The following is an 18,977-nucleotide window of genomic DNA, read 5'->3' on the forward strand; positions in this document are numbered from 1 at the left end:
TGTAAAACATTTATATTCACCCTTAACTGAGCAACGCAGTGTCTTGGAGACTGAGTGCCTTGGAAGTTCTGTCCTTCAGTTAACCATTTAATGGATATTTAGTAAGGTAGCAGGGACCATGTTATTGCTTCCTGTTTGACTTGGTAATGTCCTAGACAGTGACTGTTAATTTGTGTTTGTGAGTGATACTGTGATCAGCGTTGTTTGATTGTTTGGCCAGATGTGTTTTATTAGGTCCAATGTGCACATTTGCCAGTTGGCTCTATTTTAATAGGGGGACATGTTAACTTATGACATAGTAGAGTCTGACAAATTTGAACCAGCCAAATAAGTGAGTAATATTTCAAGCTGTCAAAGTGGGTGAATACTGATTAACTGACACACTCCAAAAGCTCTCACCAATATCACTGCTCCAGTAGAAAACGTTTACTAAGCGTAATATTTGTTAGAAAGTCTTCAGTGCTTTGACTAAACTTTAATGTGTCTGACCCTAATGGAGGGGTTTTAATGTGCCTCACTCAAGTTGTTTCTTTAGCCTCCTATCTTTTATCTTCAGGAAAAGCTTCCATATAGGCTAAAAGTGCTCTTGTAAACTACAACCTCCTGTCCATTGTGATTTAACCTTCAGCCTGTCTCTCATTAGCATGTTTTTAAAAGGAGGTAGAAGGAGGAGGAAGAAAGGTGAAGATAGGAGACAATGACCATGTTTTAGCACTCTGAACTGGAGTCCCTTAGTGTTTGGATATTGGGTTATGAGCCCTTTGCAGAAACAAATTGTGGTGTATAGTCTGTAATGCATTGCTTGTTTCAATTAGTGACATACCCAAAGTAAGACAGTGAACTGAACACCTGAACTTTCAGAGACTTTGCATCCAGATGGATTTTCAATTTCACTTGGGCCACACTTCATCTGGGAAAAATGAGTTGGATGGGAAGCATTTGATGCTTCAGGCCTGTGAAATCTGGATGCCTCCTGAAATGTGAAAGATACCTTCAACTCCCACTGGGAGTCAAAAGTGCCTTGAGGTATCAGTTATTTAAGGAGGGTTACTTTATGTTAGGAGGAATCACGTCTATTCTACTATTGACAATTCCGTAAATATTCCTTTTGTTTCTGATGAAGGGCTTATGGAATGGAACGAGTCATGGGCTCCAAAGGCGGCTCCCCTACCTGATCATCACAGTATCAGAATATGACAGCAGCTCTGTTTTACTATGCTCTTTAATTTTATTTTAGAGAGTTTCTTTCCCAGCTTCAAAAATAAAAAGCAACTTGTCTTTATTTCAGATGACTCCCATGAGAAATTTCAATCCAGTCAGGCCAGACTGAATTGTGGATGATTTTTTTGTTTTGTTTTCTTTTAACGTGAGCTTCTCCAACAGGAACACATCTGAGATCCAAATGCAAGTTTCACTCATAAGATGAGCCAAATTCATATCTAAACCCTCCAGAAGGGCCCTGCTGCTCAAATTTGTTCACATAAGAATTCATAATTTTATTGGAATGCTTGCAGACTTTCCGAATAATTATTCCAAAAGTTTGCTTTCTGTCCCATAAATCATGGTACATTTGTTTAATCCTATTGGAGTTGCTGAAAGAGATTACTTTCCTCTTTTCCCCTTTACTACAAATGCAATCTACACATTCCTAAAGTTTGTAAAGTATAATATAATTATATTCATCCTCAGTTTCCTTAATGGCTCTAGCATTTTCATGGTTTAATTCCATTGCTGATTTTAATGTAAGTGTTGTTAGTAGAGTGTAATCCAAAATGTAGAGCAGCCCAGAAATGCCATTTTTGCATATATTAGTCAAATCAACTGAGAGTCTTCTAAGATAATATTGTAAGTTTATACTGAGCAGCTATAATGTTCAGTAAGGATCAGATTATACAACCTCTTGGTCAACCATTCTGCATATATTAAAAGTATCTCTTATGTTACCCTAATGAACATATTGCTGCTTTATTCAAAGTAAGAGAAATACAGTTCACAACTATCCTAGAATATGTTTTGTGTATGTTTAAGACAAAACCTGCAATATTTTTTCTTCTAGCTTTCTTCTTTTAATAACAACTTTCAGCCCCAGCTGTACTGGGAGCTCTGAAGTGTGGCATGCACACGGTCCCCCCATGAAACATTTGGAGCCTTTTGTTCAGATGAATAAATAGTGACATCTTTTTGTAGCTATCCATATAGTCAAATCGATGCTTACTGTGATTAGTTCACCAGAAGTCAGGCTTCTGGGAGAAAGGTTGAAAGCAGGGATTGCATATATATAAACTTTGATCATTACGGAACATAACATTGGCTGCAAAACTAACGAACAGTATTGCTTTAATTGTCATATCAGAATATTTAGTTTGCTGTTTTAGCCGTTTTATTATACAAATGCATGCTGCCCTCTAGTGGTGATGCCCTCAACTTTGAACTGACTAAAAAAGACCTAACACAAAGGAGTTTGCTTGCTTGTTTTGGGGGCAGTGACTGTTGCTAAAAACTGTGGGCTCTTTAGTGCAATTTGGAGTACTCAACAGTTTAAATATAGAAATTTAGCTTTTGTGACCTCAGTGTAGAAATGGATTGTGAAGATGTTTACTAAATTCTTCCTGATTTGTATGTGAGCCTTACATGATCTTTGAAATTTGTCCCATCTTTTATCCATTCAACTGTTTTTAGAATACATCTCAAAAAATGAGGCACATGAAATATAAAGCAGCCTTTTAAATCCACAGTTTTCACCCTATGAAGCTATCCAACGTTTATGTGTTCAAGCCATTCATGAAATTAGACTGTGGATAAACTAATATCTACATATTCAGTGTTTTCTGGCTCTGATAAATAACTGAAATGACAGCTGTGTTCTTGATTCCTTTCCTAAATCCTTAATCCATTGTTTTTTGATCCTAAAATATTCAACAGGAAATATTTTGTCATGAGCTTTAGTTTCATTCCATCCACAGAATTGTTTGAAATCGTGCTGTTAACAAACACAAATCAACAAAAGAAAAATAGGAGGTTCTTTTGCCTCCTCCATTCCTTAATTTTCATAGGAAAACAGTCCAACATATTGTAATCATTACCATAAAAGTAAGTATGGAACTGTACCTGAGAAGTCACAGAGCAAAAATGTGGGGCCTTATAATGTAACTGTACTACCTAGGACAGTACAAAACTGGTTAATGATTTAAAGTAATATGCTCTAGATGCTCCTATTTTAGCCAGCAGTAGAAGGTCTGTAGACAGCACATGCCCAGATCAAAGCTGATCATGTCAATGTCATTCAAGGAGGGAGAGAGACTCCTTTTTTTCCTTTCTTTCTTTCCCCCCTTTTTTTAAACAAAGTATGACATCTAAGGAACAGTGTGTTGATTGTTCCACTGCCAGGATACGCATAATGGAAACATTAGCTCCAAGATAACTTTTAATCTGTCAGCCTAATGGATCCTTAATGTGTAGAGGGCTTTAAATGTATGTCAGCCAGGGCTGTATAAAGTAATATAGTTTGTGGCCTGAATGGATCTAGATGACTCTGCACCATGACACAATATGGTTTATTATTATCAGCTCATCAGCTTATTCCCACGGACTTGGACAAGCTTCTCAATTTTCCAGTAACAGATTATGTGAGAAAAAGCTTGCAGTGCATTTTTCCTCTTTCCTCTTCTTTTAAATTACAAGTTTCATCCCCAGCTGCACTGGGAGCCCTGAAGTGTATTTACAGCAGGCTGCACTTTATCACACATCAGCTTGACTGCTAGTTTACACAGAACATTTATGCAGCTCCCTTGGCCTGGGATGCAAACTTCACATCTTTGTATTCCTATCACCTTCATTGCAATTTTTTCCAACATCCTCTCCCTGTTGACTTCTTTCCTTTCCCCCTGCCCCCTCCCTTTTCTTTTCTTCTTACAACCAGGCTGGCGAGACTTGACATGTTGCAGTACTTGTCTGTGAAAGATAGTTGCACTAATTTCATGTCCTTGTTTGCTTTTTTGCTTCTCTATTTGATGGTTAGGCACATAATGCCAGTGGTATTGCCATGGACTGAGCATAGATTTGACTTGGTTCATTTAAACAAGCTAACCAACCTGAAAGGCTACCTCATGCCCAATACTGTCCAGGCATTTGGGAGGAAAGAATCATCCCTTTCTTGGCACTGAAGGTTGGGGGTGGGGGATTAGCTCTAGAGAGTCCTTGCACTGTCCTAAATACAAAGGCTGGGTTATGCTAGCACTGTTGGTCATAGCTGAAAGCAAGTGGGAAGGGAGGATGAGGAGGTAGAACTGTATCCTTACATGTCCAGCAACTTTCTACTCAACAGATCTGCTCCTCTTCAGGAAGTGCTGCAACCATCTTCATTCCTCCTCTTTCATGGGTTGCTCACTCTTTCTGTCTTGTGCCTGTTTCTGTGATATTTGACTACTTGCTCAAAGCTTGGTGGAATGGTGTAGATCAGGGTGTCGAACTGACCTCTCCTAGAGAGCTAGATCTGGAAACGGCAGTGGGGTGAATGGAGGGGGGAGGGGGTGAGTGTGAAGGTCCAGGGAAATGATTTTGCTGCCACTCATTGCTCCCCTGTCAATACAAGTCCTGAATGTGGAACTGTACCTGGGATTTTGACAGTGGGCCCCACCCTTGAATTCCCAGCTACCCAGGGAGACTGCAGACCAGACCACATGACTCTGTGGCCTGGATCCAACCCACAGGTGGTATATTTGACACCCCAGGAGTAGATTAATGCTTCCTGCTGTTCAATTAGGTGTACCCCATTACTTTTGCTTACATTTGTATCCTCTTAAAAATTAAATAAAATTAAATTAAAAGGTTATGGGGTTATTAATGCATAATGTTAGATGAGTTAATATTTTTGTATATGTTCTTTGAACACTTTTGATAGCACTTTCTGATATCATCTTGGTTTGTAATTACATTTTGCCCTTGTTACTGCAAGCCTTTATAAGTCAGTCCTTATACAGTGTATTCTTAGAGCTGTTTGCCATTGTATACAGTGACTTCTGTTGGAGAAGGCAAAAGTGAGAACAGCCTAACTGGAAGCTATGTTCTGAGTGGAAGTTGCTGAAATCTGTACCTGTTTCTTATTATTTGTATAGGCAACCCTCACCATTCGTGGGGGATACATTCTTGTATCCTTCGCAAATGACAAAATCCGCAAATAAGGCACTGTGTTCATGAACACAGTGCCCCCCGGCAGCTGGGAGGGGAAGGGGGGGACATGGCTCTGATGGCGATGGTGGCAGTGTGGCGGCAGCAGCAGCAGGACCCTGGCAGCAATAAGTGGCAGAGCTCCCAAGGAGCTCCTGTAAGTGCATAAAGTATATTTAAAATGCGGGTTCGTCATTCACAGATATTTGAAACAGTGAATGCTGAACCCGCGAATAGCAAGGGTTTCCTGTATTGTGCTGGTAAGAGATGGTTATCACTCAGGACCAAGGTCTCATTGAACAAAGGACCACTCATATATATTGGAGGATCCTGTTCCTCCCTTCCTAGTGCTTACAATCAAAGAAGACAAATCAGATGTAAAAAATATACAAGAAAGTAACGTAAATGATTGGCCATAGGGATTGGCTCATGACTCGTTCATTTCTCAAGATTTTTGGGTATTACTAGAAAAGAAAAAATGAACTTGGAATTTCAGTTGAAATGGACAAAGGAAAGAAGAAAAGGAGGCGATAAAGTTTGTATGCTGGAAGATGGTAGTCCTTACTGCTGTGGGGACAGGCTTCTAGGGTGTGGGGCTTTCATATTCCACCAGTGAGGGTTTTGGCACTAAGTATCAGTGTACAGTGGAGACCTAGTGCCTCAGGGTTTTTTCTGGGGGATCTGGTGGGAAGCAAAGGATTCTCCTCTGCTGGTCTTAGTCCAGTGTGCAGACAGCAGGAGCAGAATTGAGGGGAAGGATGGGCATACTTAGCATTAACTTCTTTCTGTGTCAATTTCTGTGACTTGAAGTCACTGTCCAAGTCATTGTCCAGTCTATCAGTCAGGTTTTGCAGTTATGAATAAATTCTAGTAGCTTCTGATTTTTGTCTCAACTCCGCCACATTCCTATACCTAAACCGGTCAGAGTTAGGTGCTTTCTGAGTAGCAGGTGGTAGTCAACAGTTCCCTGCCTCTCAGGCTGTAAATATAGCCTTGCATTGTCCTGGGCAAAGCTATTTTTTCCTGTGACAGTGTGATTGGTCAGACATCCATGTCTCTTATCCCAGGACAAACCCTAAAAAATTAATGGAATAAGAAATGCTAACAGTTAATCTTGGGACATCATGGCTGTCCTGAGATTGCATCAGTGAATCAATGGCAAAAGCCGCAGTGCATTCAGCTGCTCATGAAAACCCAGTTGGAAGGGTGATGTATACAGGTTTCCCTTGCTTTAAGTGGGTTCTGTATGTGCGGATTCACCATTATGCGATGACTGTTTTTATACTAAAAATTCATTATATGTGAGGTAAATTCAGGCTTATGCAATCAGTGTGGTAGAAGCCCACAGTCAGCTGTTTTGTGTGGTGAATTGTGGGAGTGATGCACACCAAAATATAGTCTTCTGTGTGGATCTGCGCTCCTCGCTCATTGTCTGCAACACATATTTCTGTCGTTGCCCTGTGCTTGTGTATACTGTCTGATGTTGGTGAGTACTAAAATTGTCTTGTAAAAGTGGTAGAAATGGGTCTGGGGGTCAGTACAGTCGAGGTCTTGGAATGTATCCCTATTTGTTACATTGTAAAATGGGTTCCCTTTATGCGAATTTGAGTTATGCACTGCTTTCTAGGAACACATGTACAGCATAAAGTGAGGGAAACCTTTCTGTTCCAGGACAAACGCAAGCACAACTGGTTCCAGGACAAATACAACGTCTGTTCCTAGCCACAGAAAATCAGTGTGTTCTGCAACAAAATAACTCCAGTCTCCTCCTCATATGACAGTTGCCCACGGTTTTACATTTCTTTAAATGTTGCATTTGGCAACAGCTTTGAATTTCCCCATTTTAGAAATGGACAGGTGAAGTGACATGTCCAAGGCCACTGGGCAAGTTGCAGACAGATACAAAACTAGTTTTTTCCTTTAACTGCTCAAACTATTTGCATTCAGAATCTTGGATGCTTACCTACTGAAGTGCCTCTCCCTCCTCCTGTGTTAACTATCATAGCTCTTTCTTGAGAGTTTTTCCCCTCCCTCTGCATTTCTTAACTTCCTTTCTAGAAAACTCTTTCTTCCTTCCATGAAATCCTGTGCTTGAGTCCAAGTTTTTCTTCTGTATTTTCTTTTTTTAACCATGTTAGATGGTTAGCATTCATTCCCCATGTGCTTGCTGTGAGGCATCCAATGGATCTGTATTGCAAAAAATGGTCAGGGAATGGGCTGAACTTCAAGCTGATTCTTTGGGGGATTTATTTATGTATTTTAGAATAACTGCATGGCCCATTTCTACTAACTTGTGTCAGGAGTGATTTATTAAGCTTCTCAAAGCAAATACTTTGAAGCTGTACATTTGGGGATTTCTACACTTTTTAAAAACATTTGGTTGTTCTAATGTTCTTAATGCTGATTTAAAAATAAATAGTGCAGGAACAATTAGAGATTTATTTTGAACTAAAATAAGTATGGATACCTTAATATAATAATAGAAGCATTTGGTTTAGCCAAAAAGCCAGGATAACCAAAATCTACTGGAAATCAATGAGACTTAGTCTGCTAAGTGCTAGATTTTTAAAGGCATATACATTATAAGTTAATATAGGCATTTGAAGTAACAGTCCAAACAAAACTTTTCAGCCTTATTGAGGTGACATTCTTTGAATTTTTATTGTATGGAAAAAATTGAATTTTTGACTTTGTTCCAATTTAGAATGAAAAAAAAAAACCCCTTGCAATTCTTGAGGAAAAGGAATTTTGTTTTGAACAGTCTCTATTTATGTGCTTAGCTAAAAAGGGACTGTTTTAAATATGTTTAAAATTAATGGAATGAATGTATATGTTTTGCTTAAATGACTAGAACCGTAAGTATTTATTCTTGAATGTTGTTTGAAGATAGGGATTTATTTCACATATCTGTGGGAATTCTGCAGCTCCTGGCCCTTAATGGGGGAAAATACACCAGAGCCATTGAAAATAGTGGCAATGATACTGATGCTTCATCCAGAATGGTCTCAAAAAAATTTACAAATTATACTGCTTACCACCACTGAGACACAAGCACCCTTTTTGTTTAATGGTAAAGTTCTACAAGTGAAAGCTATACAAAAGTATGATATAACAGTGTACAAGAAATAAAGATTGATCTAACACAAACTCAAAGGGCAGAGTTTAAGTTGTGTTTTCAGCATAAAATTAGCTTGGGGTTTGCCAACAACATCGAGTCTGCTACAGTGTGCTATGGGATTTGACCATGAGCAGCTAGGACCTCTGTTTAGGATCCATCTGCAAGGCATACATAGTAATTGAGTACTTTATGACTTTCTGTTTACTTCTACATCAATAATGTAAGTAAATTTATTTTTGAAACACATTTAAAAGGGAAAAATTAACCATTTCACATGTATCACAATTATTCCCATATAGCACCTTTCACATCTATCAAAATTATTAAACCCATTAGGCATTTTAGGACAAATAAACAAGTGGGACTTTGGTGCTAACAAATGGTTTATACTGGGGGGCACTGTATAGATGCATTGAAACATCAGGGAGTAACCTGAAGGCAAATGTTTTGGCTTTCAGTAAAATAAAGAATGACTTTTTTCAGTAAACAGAGCATTTGTTCATGGGATCATAGAAAATTAGGGTTGGAAGGGACCTCAGGGTGGACCTCATCTAGTGCAACCCTCTGCTCAAAGCAGGACCATTCCCACCTAGATCATTCCAGCCAGGGTTTTGTCAAGCCAGACCTTAAAAACTTCCAAGGATGGAGATTTCACTAACTCTCTAGGTAACTTGTTCCAGTGCTTCACCACTCTCCTAGTGAGGGAGTTTTTCCTAATATCCAACCTAAATTTCCCTTGCTGTAGTTTGAGATCATTGTTCAAGTTCTGTCATCGGCCATCACTGAGAACAGTCCAGCTCTATCCTTTTCGCATCAACCCTTCAGGTAGCTGAACGCTACTATCAAATCTTCTCTCAGTCTTCTCTTCTCCAAAGTTTTGTTATAGCTTTATAACGGTCAGATTGCATTATCACCCTCAAATACAGCTACCCCAGTGAGAGGAATATCCTACATACCCTACAATTACCACCCAACAGTAGCAAAAAAAGAAAAAGAAAGGAAGTTAATCTCCATCCACATTTTTGTCCAAGTCCTTTCTGTTGAGACTGACAACAATGGTGCCAGCTGTGATACTTGAGGAGGGTTTTTATGTGATGTGGAGCACTTCTTATTCAGGAAAAATTTCAGCAAGTTATGCAATGGTACCAAAATATAGTAATAACCTAAAACTACCTCAGGTTGAATTTGAAATGGTGACCTGGACACTCATTGTTTAGTTTTGAATTACGAAGTCTTTGTACTGTCTGGTTCCCATCAAAACACCATAAGGAGTACAAGAGTATTTTAGTATAGAAAAGGATCTTGAGGAGTGACTGCACAATAGCTTCTTGCTATGCACACCCAATTTAAAAGGAGTGAACATGATGAGCAATTTTTCACATGCTTAGTATGTGTGTATGTGTTAATTTATTAATTGGGATAACTGGGTTTTCCCCCAGCTAAGGAAAAGCTTGTGTTGCTGACATTACAATGTGTTTGTGAAGAAAGACTGATACAGCAACACACACAAGCAACTGCAAGGTCATTACTTACCAAGCATAATTAGAACATCCATTCTGAAAGGGGGAAACATTTAAAAGATAAAGGGTGTATTTAAAAATGATTCTTCCCAATGCAGTTTTTTGATAATTATAGTTTTAACAGCTTATGGTGATGGTGCAAGTGGCTATTTAAGAAAAATTAGGAGGCTCATTCAGGGGAAGATGATCCCTCAAGAGACCTCATGCTGTCATTTTTCAAGAACCCTGAGCAGAAAGCTCATTCCAAATGCTGCATGTCATTCTGATGCATCTGGAATAAGCATAGCTTTCTTATGATCAGTGCAGATATTTTTAATTAAAAACACCGTAAACATGTTGCCCCCTTACCCTCTTCCCGACGTGTGTGTGTGTGTATGTGCATGCGCACGCACGCATACGTATGTCTGTGGAGCTGCAAAGGAATGAACATATTGTAGATATGCAATGGGAATCTGGCTTTTACTGAGTCAGACACAGTAGGTTTCCTAAATCTATGTTTGGCATATCGTAGCATCAAAACTCTTACTGCAGCAGATAAACCCTTTATAATTTTCACAGTTTTGTGCAGTTGCCAAGGGGAGGTAGGAAGACAAGAAAGGAAGAAAGAAAACAAAACAGTCACCTCATTTAATTTATGACCAAGCCTATTGTTTTACAAATAACCTTCATGATAAATAAAGTCTCATGGCAACATTTTCAACTGTGCTTTTATCAAGGCTCTCTGAGCAGTGTGTGTAATACGACTGGCAATCGAATCACAGCTGTGTGCCTTGGTAGGGAATCTCTTTGGAGACAACACTTCCTTAATTTAAACAATTGTAGGCTGCAGGAGTTCAAAAATTTCAGCTGACTTTAACTGTCACTAGCCCAAGCACCTTTATCCCCAGGCGAGCAGCAGCAGCTGGATTTCATTTCCTGCTGCCAGACTGTCCGACATCTTTGCTGAACATCCCAGGAACTGAGCGTCTTTACTTTAAGGATTTTATTCAAGGTGACAGCTCCTCACACTTTAGCGTTCAGATCACCTCAAGTAGCTGAGATATCAGTGAAAATGAGAGCACTTCTACAGCAAACTCCAAATTTAGATTGACTGAGGTTATCCTTAGGCCTCTAGACCCAACCTCCATGACAGAACAGGCCTGCCAGTAACTTTAAAACTACAGTGGAGTTTGTAATGATGTCTGGAGAGAAATATTCTGCAGGAGCAGTGGAGAATACTATAAGTGATAGGAAATGATGTCAGATTTAGTTAGGACTGGAGACAGTGTTAGAATATACTTGGCATAATATGGCACCGGTATCTCTGTCAGCATCTCTGTTTTCTGTCACCGCGCACAATTCTAGGCCTGTCTATAGTCCTGACAGTGTCTTTTCAGATCAGGTTATTGCCAAGTCGGAGACTCGCTCAGCGCAGTGCCATACAGCCCCCTTTGTTTGAAGTCTGCCCTTTTGTCATTAATGCACTTGATGTCTATTTAAATCTGATGGTGAATGCAGTATCTGTTTTCCTGTCAAGAGATCATTGACAATATTAATACCTCATGTCCTTGCCTCATTTTCTAAGCGCTGACACCTAGCTGAAGTCTCCAGCATTCATCAAACAGCACTCTCTCACCAGGGTCTCTATAAACAGTCTTGCTTCCAGTCCTTAAGAAATGCGGCAAACCTCAAATAAGACTTTTATCAATGTCAGTGAAAAAAAGGACTCTGAAATATGTCATTAATAAAACGTTCAAATCCTTTGAATTTAGAGCTCTAAATCTAGAAACCCATCCACCCTTGTTACCAATCTAATGTCACCTATGTTTTTGCATGTAATAGTGTTGCTTTAGGAGACAAAAGCTTGCTTTTCACCTGCTATTTATGACTGACAATTGCATTCCTAAAATATGGAAGTTGATCCAGTGGTCAGTGAGCTTGCCAATGCTCTCTCCAAGCCTTCTGTAGAGTTGGGTTAGATAGGGACTTAGCACAGCAGCATCTAGTCCCCTTTTGTGTTTTCTTAAGCAGAATGTTTTTCACGGTAAATGTCAGGCCTATCCATTTCCTTTCATAGGAATGTATTACTACCCCGATACTTAAAAGAGAGAGAAGGAGAGAAATTGGGGATACATTAATCTGGCACAGCCCCATGCCCTCTAGTTTCAGTTACCTTTTTTAACTTTATTATTATATTGCTACAGTGCATGCAAATTATACAAAGCACAATTAACACTTCAGACCGTAGGTAAGCACAGCTTTTAAGGATTCCATTTGCTCAGGTAGGGTGTGAAAACATAAAACTTTGCAATAATCGGAGGATATACTTTGCTCAGGCTTTGCCCTATATATAAAGGAGTATTTGTTTCCTTTGGGTTGGATTGTGGTTGTCCTTTTGTATGTGAGCTAGATACTACATGGATGATCATTTTCAAAACACACAAAACAGCAGGAGGCAAAAAGATCTTGCACCTACCAAAACTGCAGAGGAGACCACTGTAATTTGACTTCCTGAGCTTGGAGGGGCAAAGGGAGATGTTGCTAGTATCTGACATAATCGCTCCCCCTTGGCTCCCTGCATTTCAGCTGTCACCACCTGGCAGGAAGCGCAAAAGAGCAACTTCAGTATGATAGTTGTATGGTACGGTAGCAAATTGTATTAGTGAATGTTTTATCCTGCATCCAAGATGCATTATAGCTTTTATAGCTATTATCCCTTCTTCCACCCATACTAAAGACTGTGGATCTTTCCCTATTAAGCAATGTTCTGACTCAGTGCAGCTTATATTTAGAAAATACGGGGGTGCGGGGGGGTTCACTTCATTGTATGCATCCATCCGTTGCAGTTTCTGAACATTCTTTTTTCTTTTGTACTATCATTTGGAGAATTGGTTGTGAATACAGTTTCAGGGAGGAAGTAGAACGTTAGGACAGATGGGAGGTCCTAGGTTGTAGACCCGTTCTGTCAATGACTAGTCTTCTAGCCTTTGGCAGATCACTAGACTTCTCTGCCTCTGCAAAGTGAAGATAATGTTAATTGCTTACATTACAGAGTTATTGCAAGCATAACTTTGTGGACGTCTGAGCAGAGCTTTTCACTAGTTTGATAGGAAGCTGATTAATAGTAATTTACTATCATTGTATTAACATCTGTAAAACTATGAGACTTGAAAAGATTTATCTTTATATTATGTTTATGGGGGGGTAACACACTACAAAATTACAACACTATTTGAGAATCTATCTTTAGTCAGACTCCACAAACAGTACAGAAATAATTTAAAACACAGTATACAGGCAGTCAAGTGTATTGCTTATATACCAGATCTTGAAAACACTTGTATACATGTGTGTAACAGGATGCATCATGCAGATACTCAGATGTGTGTTTGCAAAGCTGACCACACCGTCATTAATTTGAACAGTAAAATATAAAATACTTCAAATTAACATACTCTGTTTTCAGCAGACAGCGAGAGAGAGAGAGAGCTGTTCCCCCCTGTAGTTTAATCTTCCTCCCTACACAACCTTAGTAATATGCTTCCATTACATACTGTGTTAATTGCTGACCTTAATCTAATTTGTTTTCTTGTCGCTGTAGGTGTTCTAGGAAAATGTCGTTACGTTTACTATGGAAAGCATTCAGAAGGCAACAGATTCATCCGAGATGACCAGCTCTAAAATGCAACACCATTCTGTGCCACTTCAAACTATCCACACTCATGCACACAAAAAGCACAAATTGCATCTACATTTTAAGCATGCAACTAAAGTCCTCCAGTACCTTCTGCTGACTTTGCCAACCCTGTCAAGATCATCCTTCTGTCTTAGTCTGAGTAGTCACATAGAGATTGACATGATTGCCTTTAAGCAGGTCCCATCCACCAGTGTGACAGACAGCTGCAGCCAAGCACCAGGCCTGACAGGATGAACACCATGATGGATTGCCTGGTCCAATTGCTGCTCACAGAAGAGCAAAGGTCACACCTGGGGCTTCACTGAGCATGCTCAGTTGGTTTTTAGCAAGAGCAATGCTTTTATCTAAAGCTCGCCTGTTGAGTGAGAGAAGCTGGCAGTATCAATATGTTTATAAAAGCAATAGCTGTAATTTAAGATTAAAAAAACCGTTACCTGTTCATATTTCCCCCCATGAATTAAATACTTATATTTCTTAGACAGACATGCATACAATCCTCTTCAAGCTTTATATGAGAATTAAAAGTTTGTGGGGGGAGTATGCAGTCAGTAATGTCCTATTTAAATATTTCTCAAAATGCAAAACCCTATGAATTTGTTTTTTTAATTTAAGAAGTATCGGAGCAATTTTACAGATTCAGCTGAACCTAGGAATCTTTCTTTTGATTAGAATCTCAAGATTTAATAAATCTTAACATTCAGAAAAGGAGATCATATTTAATGCTGCAGAACAGGTAACATAGAGGACCCCCTATTTAATTGCATTTCTTTGAAAAAAAAAATACAGAAGTGGCCGTTTGTAGTTATTCCTGGTGTATTTGACAACATTTTTTAAAAATTTGGTCAGAGATTAAGTTTAGATAACTGTTGAACTGTGGGGAGGTGGGTGGGACGGTTTGAAGGGGGCGGGAAGCCCTAAAAATAAAAACCATTACTGAGCTTGGATAACATTTAGAGGGGAGAGAAAGGTAAAACTGAGGGAATTATGAATCCTATGTTAATGTACATTCAAATGACATAAGCATGGCTCCTGTCAAGTTTTTGATAACTCATACAGATATCCTTAGCTTGTTGCAAGCCTTTTTAAATGGAGTGGATATATTTGGAGCAACAATTTCTTTTGTTATTGTGAATCAAGTTGCCAGACTTAATAATATAATGCACCAACGAGTATGAAGAGCATTGTGAGCAACGTACAAATTGTGAGGAAGTACATTGTGGCCCTGTGTAGCTGCTCTTCTTGTACTGTCTTAATCTTGGCTAATTTGCTTTTGTGCAGAGTAAATCAAATTTTGATTAAAAGCCTTTAGAAATATGAGAGATAGGTATTTAGGGATGTTGCTTCTTACGTAAAATAATATGAGAAATCAGGATGCTTGCTTTCTAAATTGGTTACCAAAATAACAGCACAATGCTATCCTAGCTAATTTATATCATGGTGTCTATTTTGAAGTATCAGCACATTTTGGCCATGGCATATTACAGTCAGCAGGATTCAAAGCAGGGGTGTTTGGAATAACCTAATATCACATTCAGTCTAGTTGCATATGTGTTCTTGTCTTTATAAAAGGCTTAACCCTGCCTCAAACAATAAAAAGCACTTGCAAACTGACCACATGATTTTTCTCTCTTTATTTTGCCTCCTTGTTTACTTATCTTAATGTCAAAACCATTTGTATCATTTTCAGGAATGTTTTCCTCCATGCAAAGCTTTTGGAGGCAAGCGTAGTTGTGGAATTAGATGTGACCAGAGTCTTTTATTGTTGCTTATTGGTTCATTATTTTTATTTTAAATGATGCACCGGCCTGAATTAAGGCTAGCTTAGTTTGAACTCATGCTAGAACCCACTCAAGTTGTATACCCTTCAGAATAATCCTATTACTAATATAATTATCTATCATGTATTAGTTTATAATTCAAATACATGTATGGCTGTTTAGAGTGGTTTCTGCTAATGCAATTTACTCTAACATAGATAGCATTTCATTTTCTGACATTTTGCACCAATACTCTGTTTTATGGCCATCCAACTGCCAGCCCACAAGGGGTTAACATGCATCCCCCCCAGGCTCCTGTCCAGCCACCACTGCTCCCATTGCTCTGGTTGCTCTTGCTGTGCCAGCTGGGGTCCCTGGGGCAGGATGGCATGGTAGGAAACCAGGTGAGCTTGCTGCCTATGCACCAGTGGGGGTCTTCAGTGGGAAGCTTGTGCTGCTTACATGGCAGTGGTGGCAGGGAGAGAGGTGGAAGCAGGGGAGCTCACATGGCAGAGGTGGTAGGGAGCTTGCACTGCTTGTATAGCAGGGGAGGATGCCCACTGTGTTCTGGGAAGTTCGTGGGGCCCCTGTGGCATATAGCCCATGTGCTTTGCAGCCTGGGGATTGCAGTCTGTGTCACATGCAGCCCTGAAGTTGGACAGCCCTCCTGTTTCAAGGTGTGGCAAATATTTTGTGGCCATCACTAGTAGGTCATTCAGGCTGGGTACAGACATTCAAAAAGCACAAGGCAGAATCGATTTAAGTTGCATGGTTCTCTGTAAGTGGTGTAGTTTAGATCAGTAGTGAAAAGAACATCCTTGGAAAGCGGGGACGGGGCGTTGAGGGAGAAGGGCAAACCTTAGACTGGGTTCTGACATTTTTCATAGATTTCATAGATTTCATAGACATTAGGGCTGGAAGGGACCTCAGGAGATCATCGAGTCCAGCCCCCTGCCCAAAGGGCAGGAAGTCAGCTGGGGTCATAGGATCCCAGCAAGATAAGCATCCAATTTACTCTTGAAGGTGTTCGGTGTAGGTGCTTGAACCACCTCTGCTGGCAGACTGTTCCAGACCTTGGGGGCTCGGACAGTAAAGAAATTCTTCCTTATGTCCAGCCTGAAACGGGCTTGCAGGAGTTTGTGACCGTTCGACCTCATCATCCCTTGGGGCGCTCTGGTGAACAAATGTTCCCCCAGATCCTGGTGGTCACCCCTGATAAACTTATAGGTGGCCATCAGATCACCCCTGAGCCTACGCTTTTCCAGGTTAAAGAGCCCCATGGCTCTCAGCCTGTCATCGTAAGATCTGTTTTCCTGACCTCTGATCATGCGCGTGGCTCTCCTCTGGACTCTCTCAAGCTTCTCCACATCCTTTTTGAATTGTGGAGCCCAAAACTGGACGCAGTACTCCAGCTGCGGCCTCACCAAGGCCGAGTACAAGGGGGGAATGACGTCCCGGGATTTGCTCGAGAAGCATCTATGGATGCAAGCCAGCGTTTTGGTCGCTTTACTAGCTGCAGCATCGCATTGCAGGCTCATGTTCATTTTGTGGTCAATCATGACACCCAAGTCTCTTTCTTCTGTAGTGCTATCCAACGTAGCACTGCCGAGCCTATAAGGAAGCTGCAGGTTTTTCCTCCCAAGGTGGAGAACCTTGCATTTTTCAGTGTTAAACACCATCAGGTTCTCATCTGCCCATTTGCTGAGCTTGTCCAGGTCAGCCTGGATCACCCGCCTATCTTCTGGCGTGGATGCTTTGCCCCAAAGTTTGGTGTCATCGGCGAACTTGGCCAGTCCACTCCTGACTCCGATGTCCACATCATTAATGAAGATGTTGAACAGTATAGGTCCAAGGACAGAGCCTTGAGGGACCCCACTGGTCACAGGGCACCACAATGAGTGACTGCCATCAATTACAACCCTCTGGGTCCGACCACGGAGCCAGTTTCCCAGCCAGCGGATCGTGGTGGAGCCAAGGCCACAACTGGCCAGTTTGGCCAAGAGGTGATCATGGGATACCAGATCAAAAGCTTTTTTGAAGTCAAGATATATGACATCAATCTCTTCTCCCTTGTCCAGGTGATAGGTCACCTGGTCATAGAAGGAAATGAGATTGGTCAAACAAGACCTACCCACAAGAAACCCGTGCTGGCTATCCCTCAGGATGTTGGCGTCGGCCAGTCCCTCAAGGATGGCCTCCTTAATAAACTTTTCTAAGATCTTCCCCAGGATAGAAGTCAGGCTAATGGGCCTGTAGTTAGCTGGATCCACTCTCCTCCCTTTCTTGAAGATCGGCACCACATTGGCCTTCTTCCAGTCTTCGGGCACTACACCAGAGCACCAGGAGTTTTCAAAGATCTGTGCCAGGGGCTGCGCTATGACGCTCGCCAGCTCCTTGAGTACCCTGGGGTGCAGATTATCAGGGCCGGCTGACTTGAAGGTATCCAGCTTCTCAAGGTGTTCCTTCACGAGGTCAGCATTTATGGAGGGTAGGGGATCCCCCTCACCCGGATCTCCCTGTCTCATAGCAGGCATGGGCATCCCGTGTGACTGATGAAAGACTGACGCAAAGTACCTATTTAATAGGTTGGCTTTTTCCTGGTGTCAGTTGTTTTAAACCAGTTTTAAACCAGTCTGTGTGCTGAACTTCTGTTCAGTTATAAGTAAAGGTAGTTAATTTGCTCAAGAGCCTGGGAAAACTTAAAACGAGGTCAGAAAAAGGGGAATGGATATGTAGTCCCTACCCACCAGCAGGTTTATAGTTGGGGACTGATTCAAAACACACTGTATACCAAATATTTCATTTTCAGATATCATTGGGAATCTTTTGATTTCAATGGCTTTGGGTCAGGCCCTCTTTTGCTGGCAGGTGAAATGATGGAGGTCAAATCCTCTCTTTCCTGTCAATACCACCAAGCAGCAGGGAACTACTACACTAACATACTGGGTTAGTATGAAACTATTTTGCTAGTTTCCTCCTCTTATCTTTCCTCAGCTTCTTTCACATTGTACTGCACATCCAGAGCAGTGCTCAGTGTGGGAAGTACCACATACAGTAAGGGCACAAAGGATGATTAATTGGTATTTTCAAGAAAAAGGTACAGAGATGTTTTGTTGGCCCAGCCAATTTTCTAATTTGTGCCATCTTTGATTACAATGTATCCTTCTTTGTCATTTTTCACAAAAAAATGCAGAATAGGAAATGGATGTTTTGGTCTGGTTTTTTTGGTCCTTCTTCCCCTTGGAACTGTTTGTGTTACAACTGAATTCCTGACAGGGATGTTGAAAAATAAACTATAGAAAAACAAATTCTGTAGTCCTGTATTTGCACAAACAGAAAATGGCCCTGATTGTAAGATGACCCCCCAAATAATTATATTCTGTATATATGGAAAGCATATATTTGTTATAATTTTCCAGGTACAGAATCTAGTTATTGCAGGTTAGGTTTGCCTTGAATTTGTCGCCCTTCCACTTCTACAGCAGAAAAAATAAATCTGGGGGGCAGGGAGTCAGATGGCGCTTTGTTTTTTCTTCCTCCTGACTTTTAGAGGAAGTTTTAGCACAGGTACTCCATAAACAGACTTTTGAGCAGTATTTGGCACCTACTTATAAATATGACAAACTGGGTGCACCTTCGTGAGATGCCACTGTGCAGTGGTTATTGCACATTTATTTAGTACTTGTATAAGCAAGTACCAAATAAATTCACAGTAACGAGTTACTGTGCAGTAGTATTGG

General features: G+C 40.5%; 1 protein-coding gene across 2 annotated transcripts in view; it reads left to right on the forward strand.

Annotated features, from left to right (window-relative positions):
• The window catches only part of LRMDA (leucine rich melanocyte differentiation associated), a 1,103,337-nt gene extending 1,087,167 nt beyond the window's left edge, over positions 1-16,170 (forward strand). Inside the window, exon 6 of one of the 2 annotated variants that reach the window (XM_090058313.1) lies at positions 13,385-16,170. In XM_090058313.1, the coding sequence (XP_089914439.1) occupies positions 13,385-13,464 (80 nt within the window). In that variant the 3' untranslated portion in view covers positions 13,465-16,170. The remainder of the gene's footprint in view (positions 1-13,384) is intronic. The other variant, XM_090058314.1, reaches the window with a different exon arrangement.
• The last annotated feature ends 2,807 nt before the right edge of the window (positions 16,171-18,977 follow it).

The sequence above is a fragment of the Crocodylus siamensis genome, chromosome 7, assembly GCF_052110815.1.
Source record: "Crocodylus siamensis isolate JL-2025a chromosome 7, ASM5211081v1, whole genome shotgun sequence".
Classification (NCBI taxonomy): domain Eukaryota; kingdom Metazoa; phylum Chordata; order Crocodylia; family Crocodylidae; genus Crocodylus; species Crocodylus siamensis.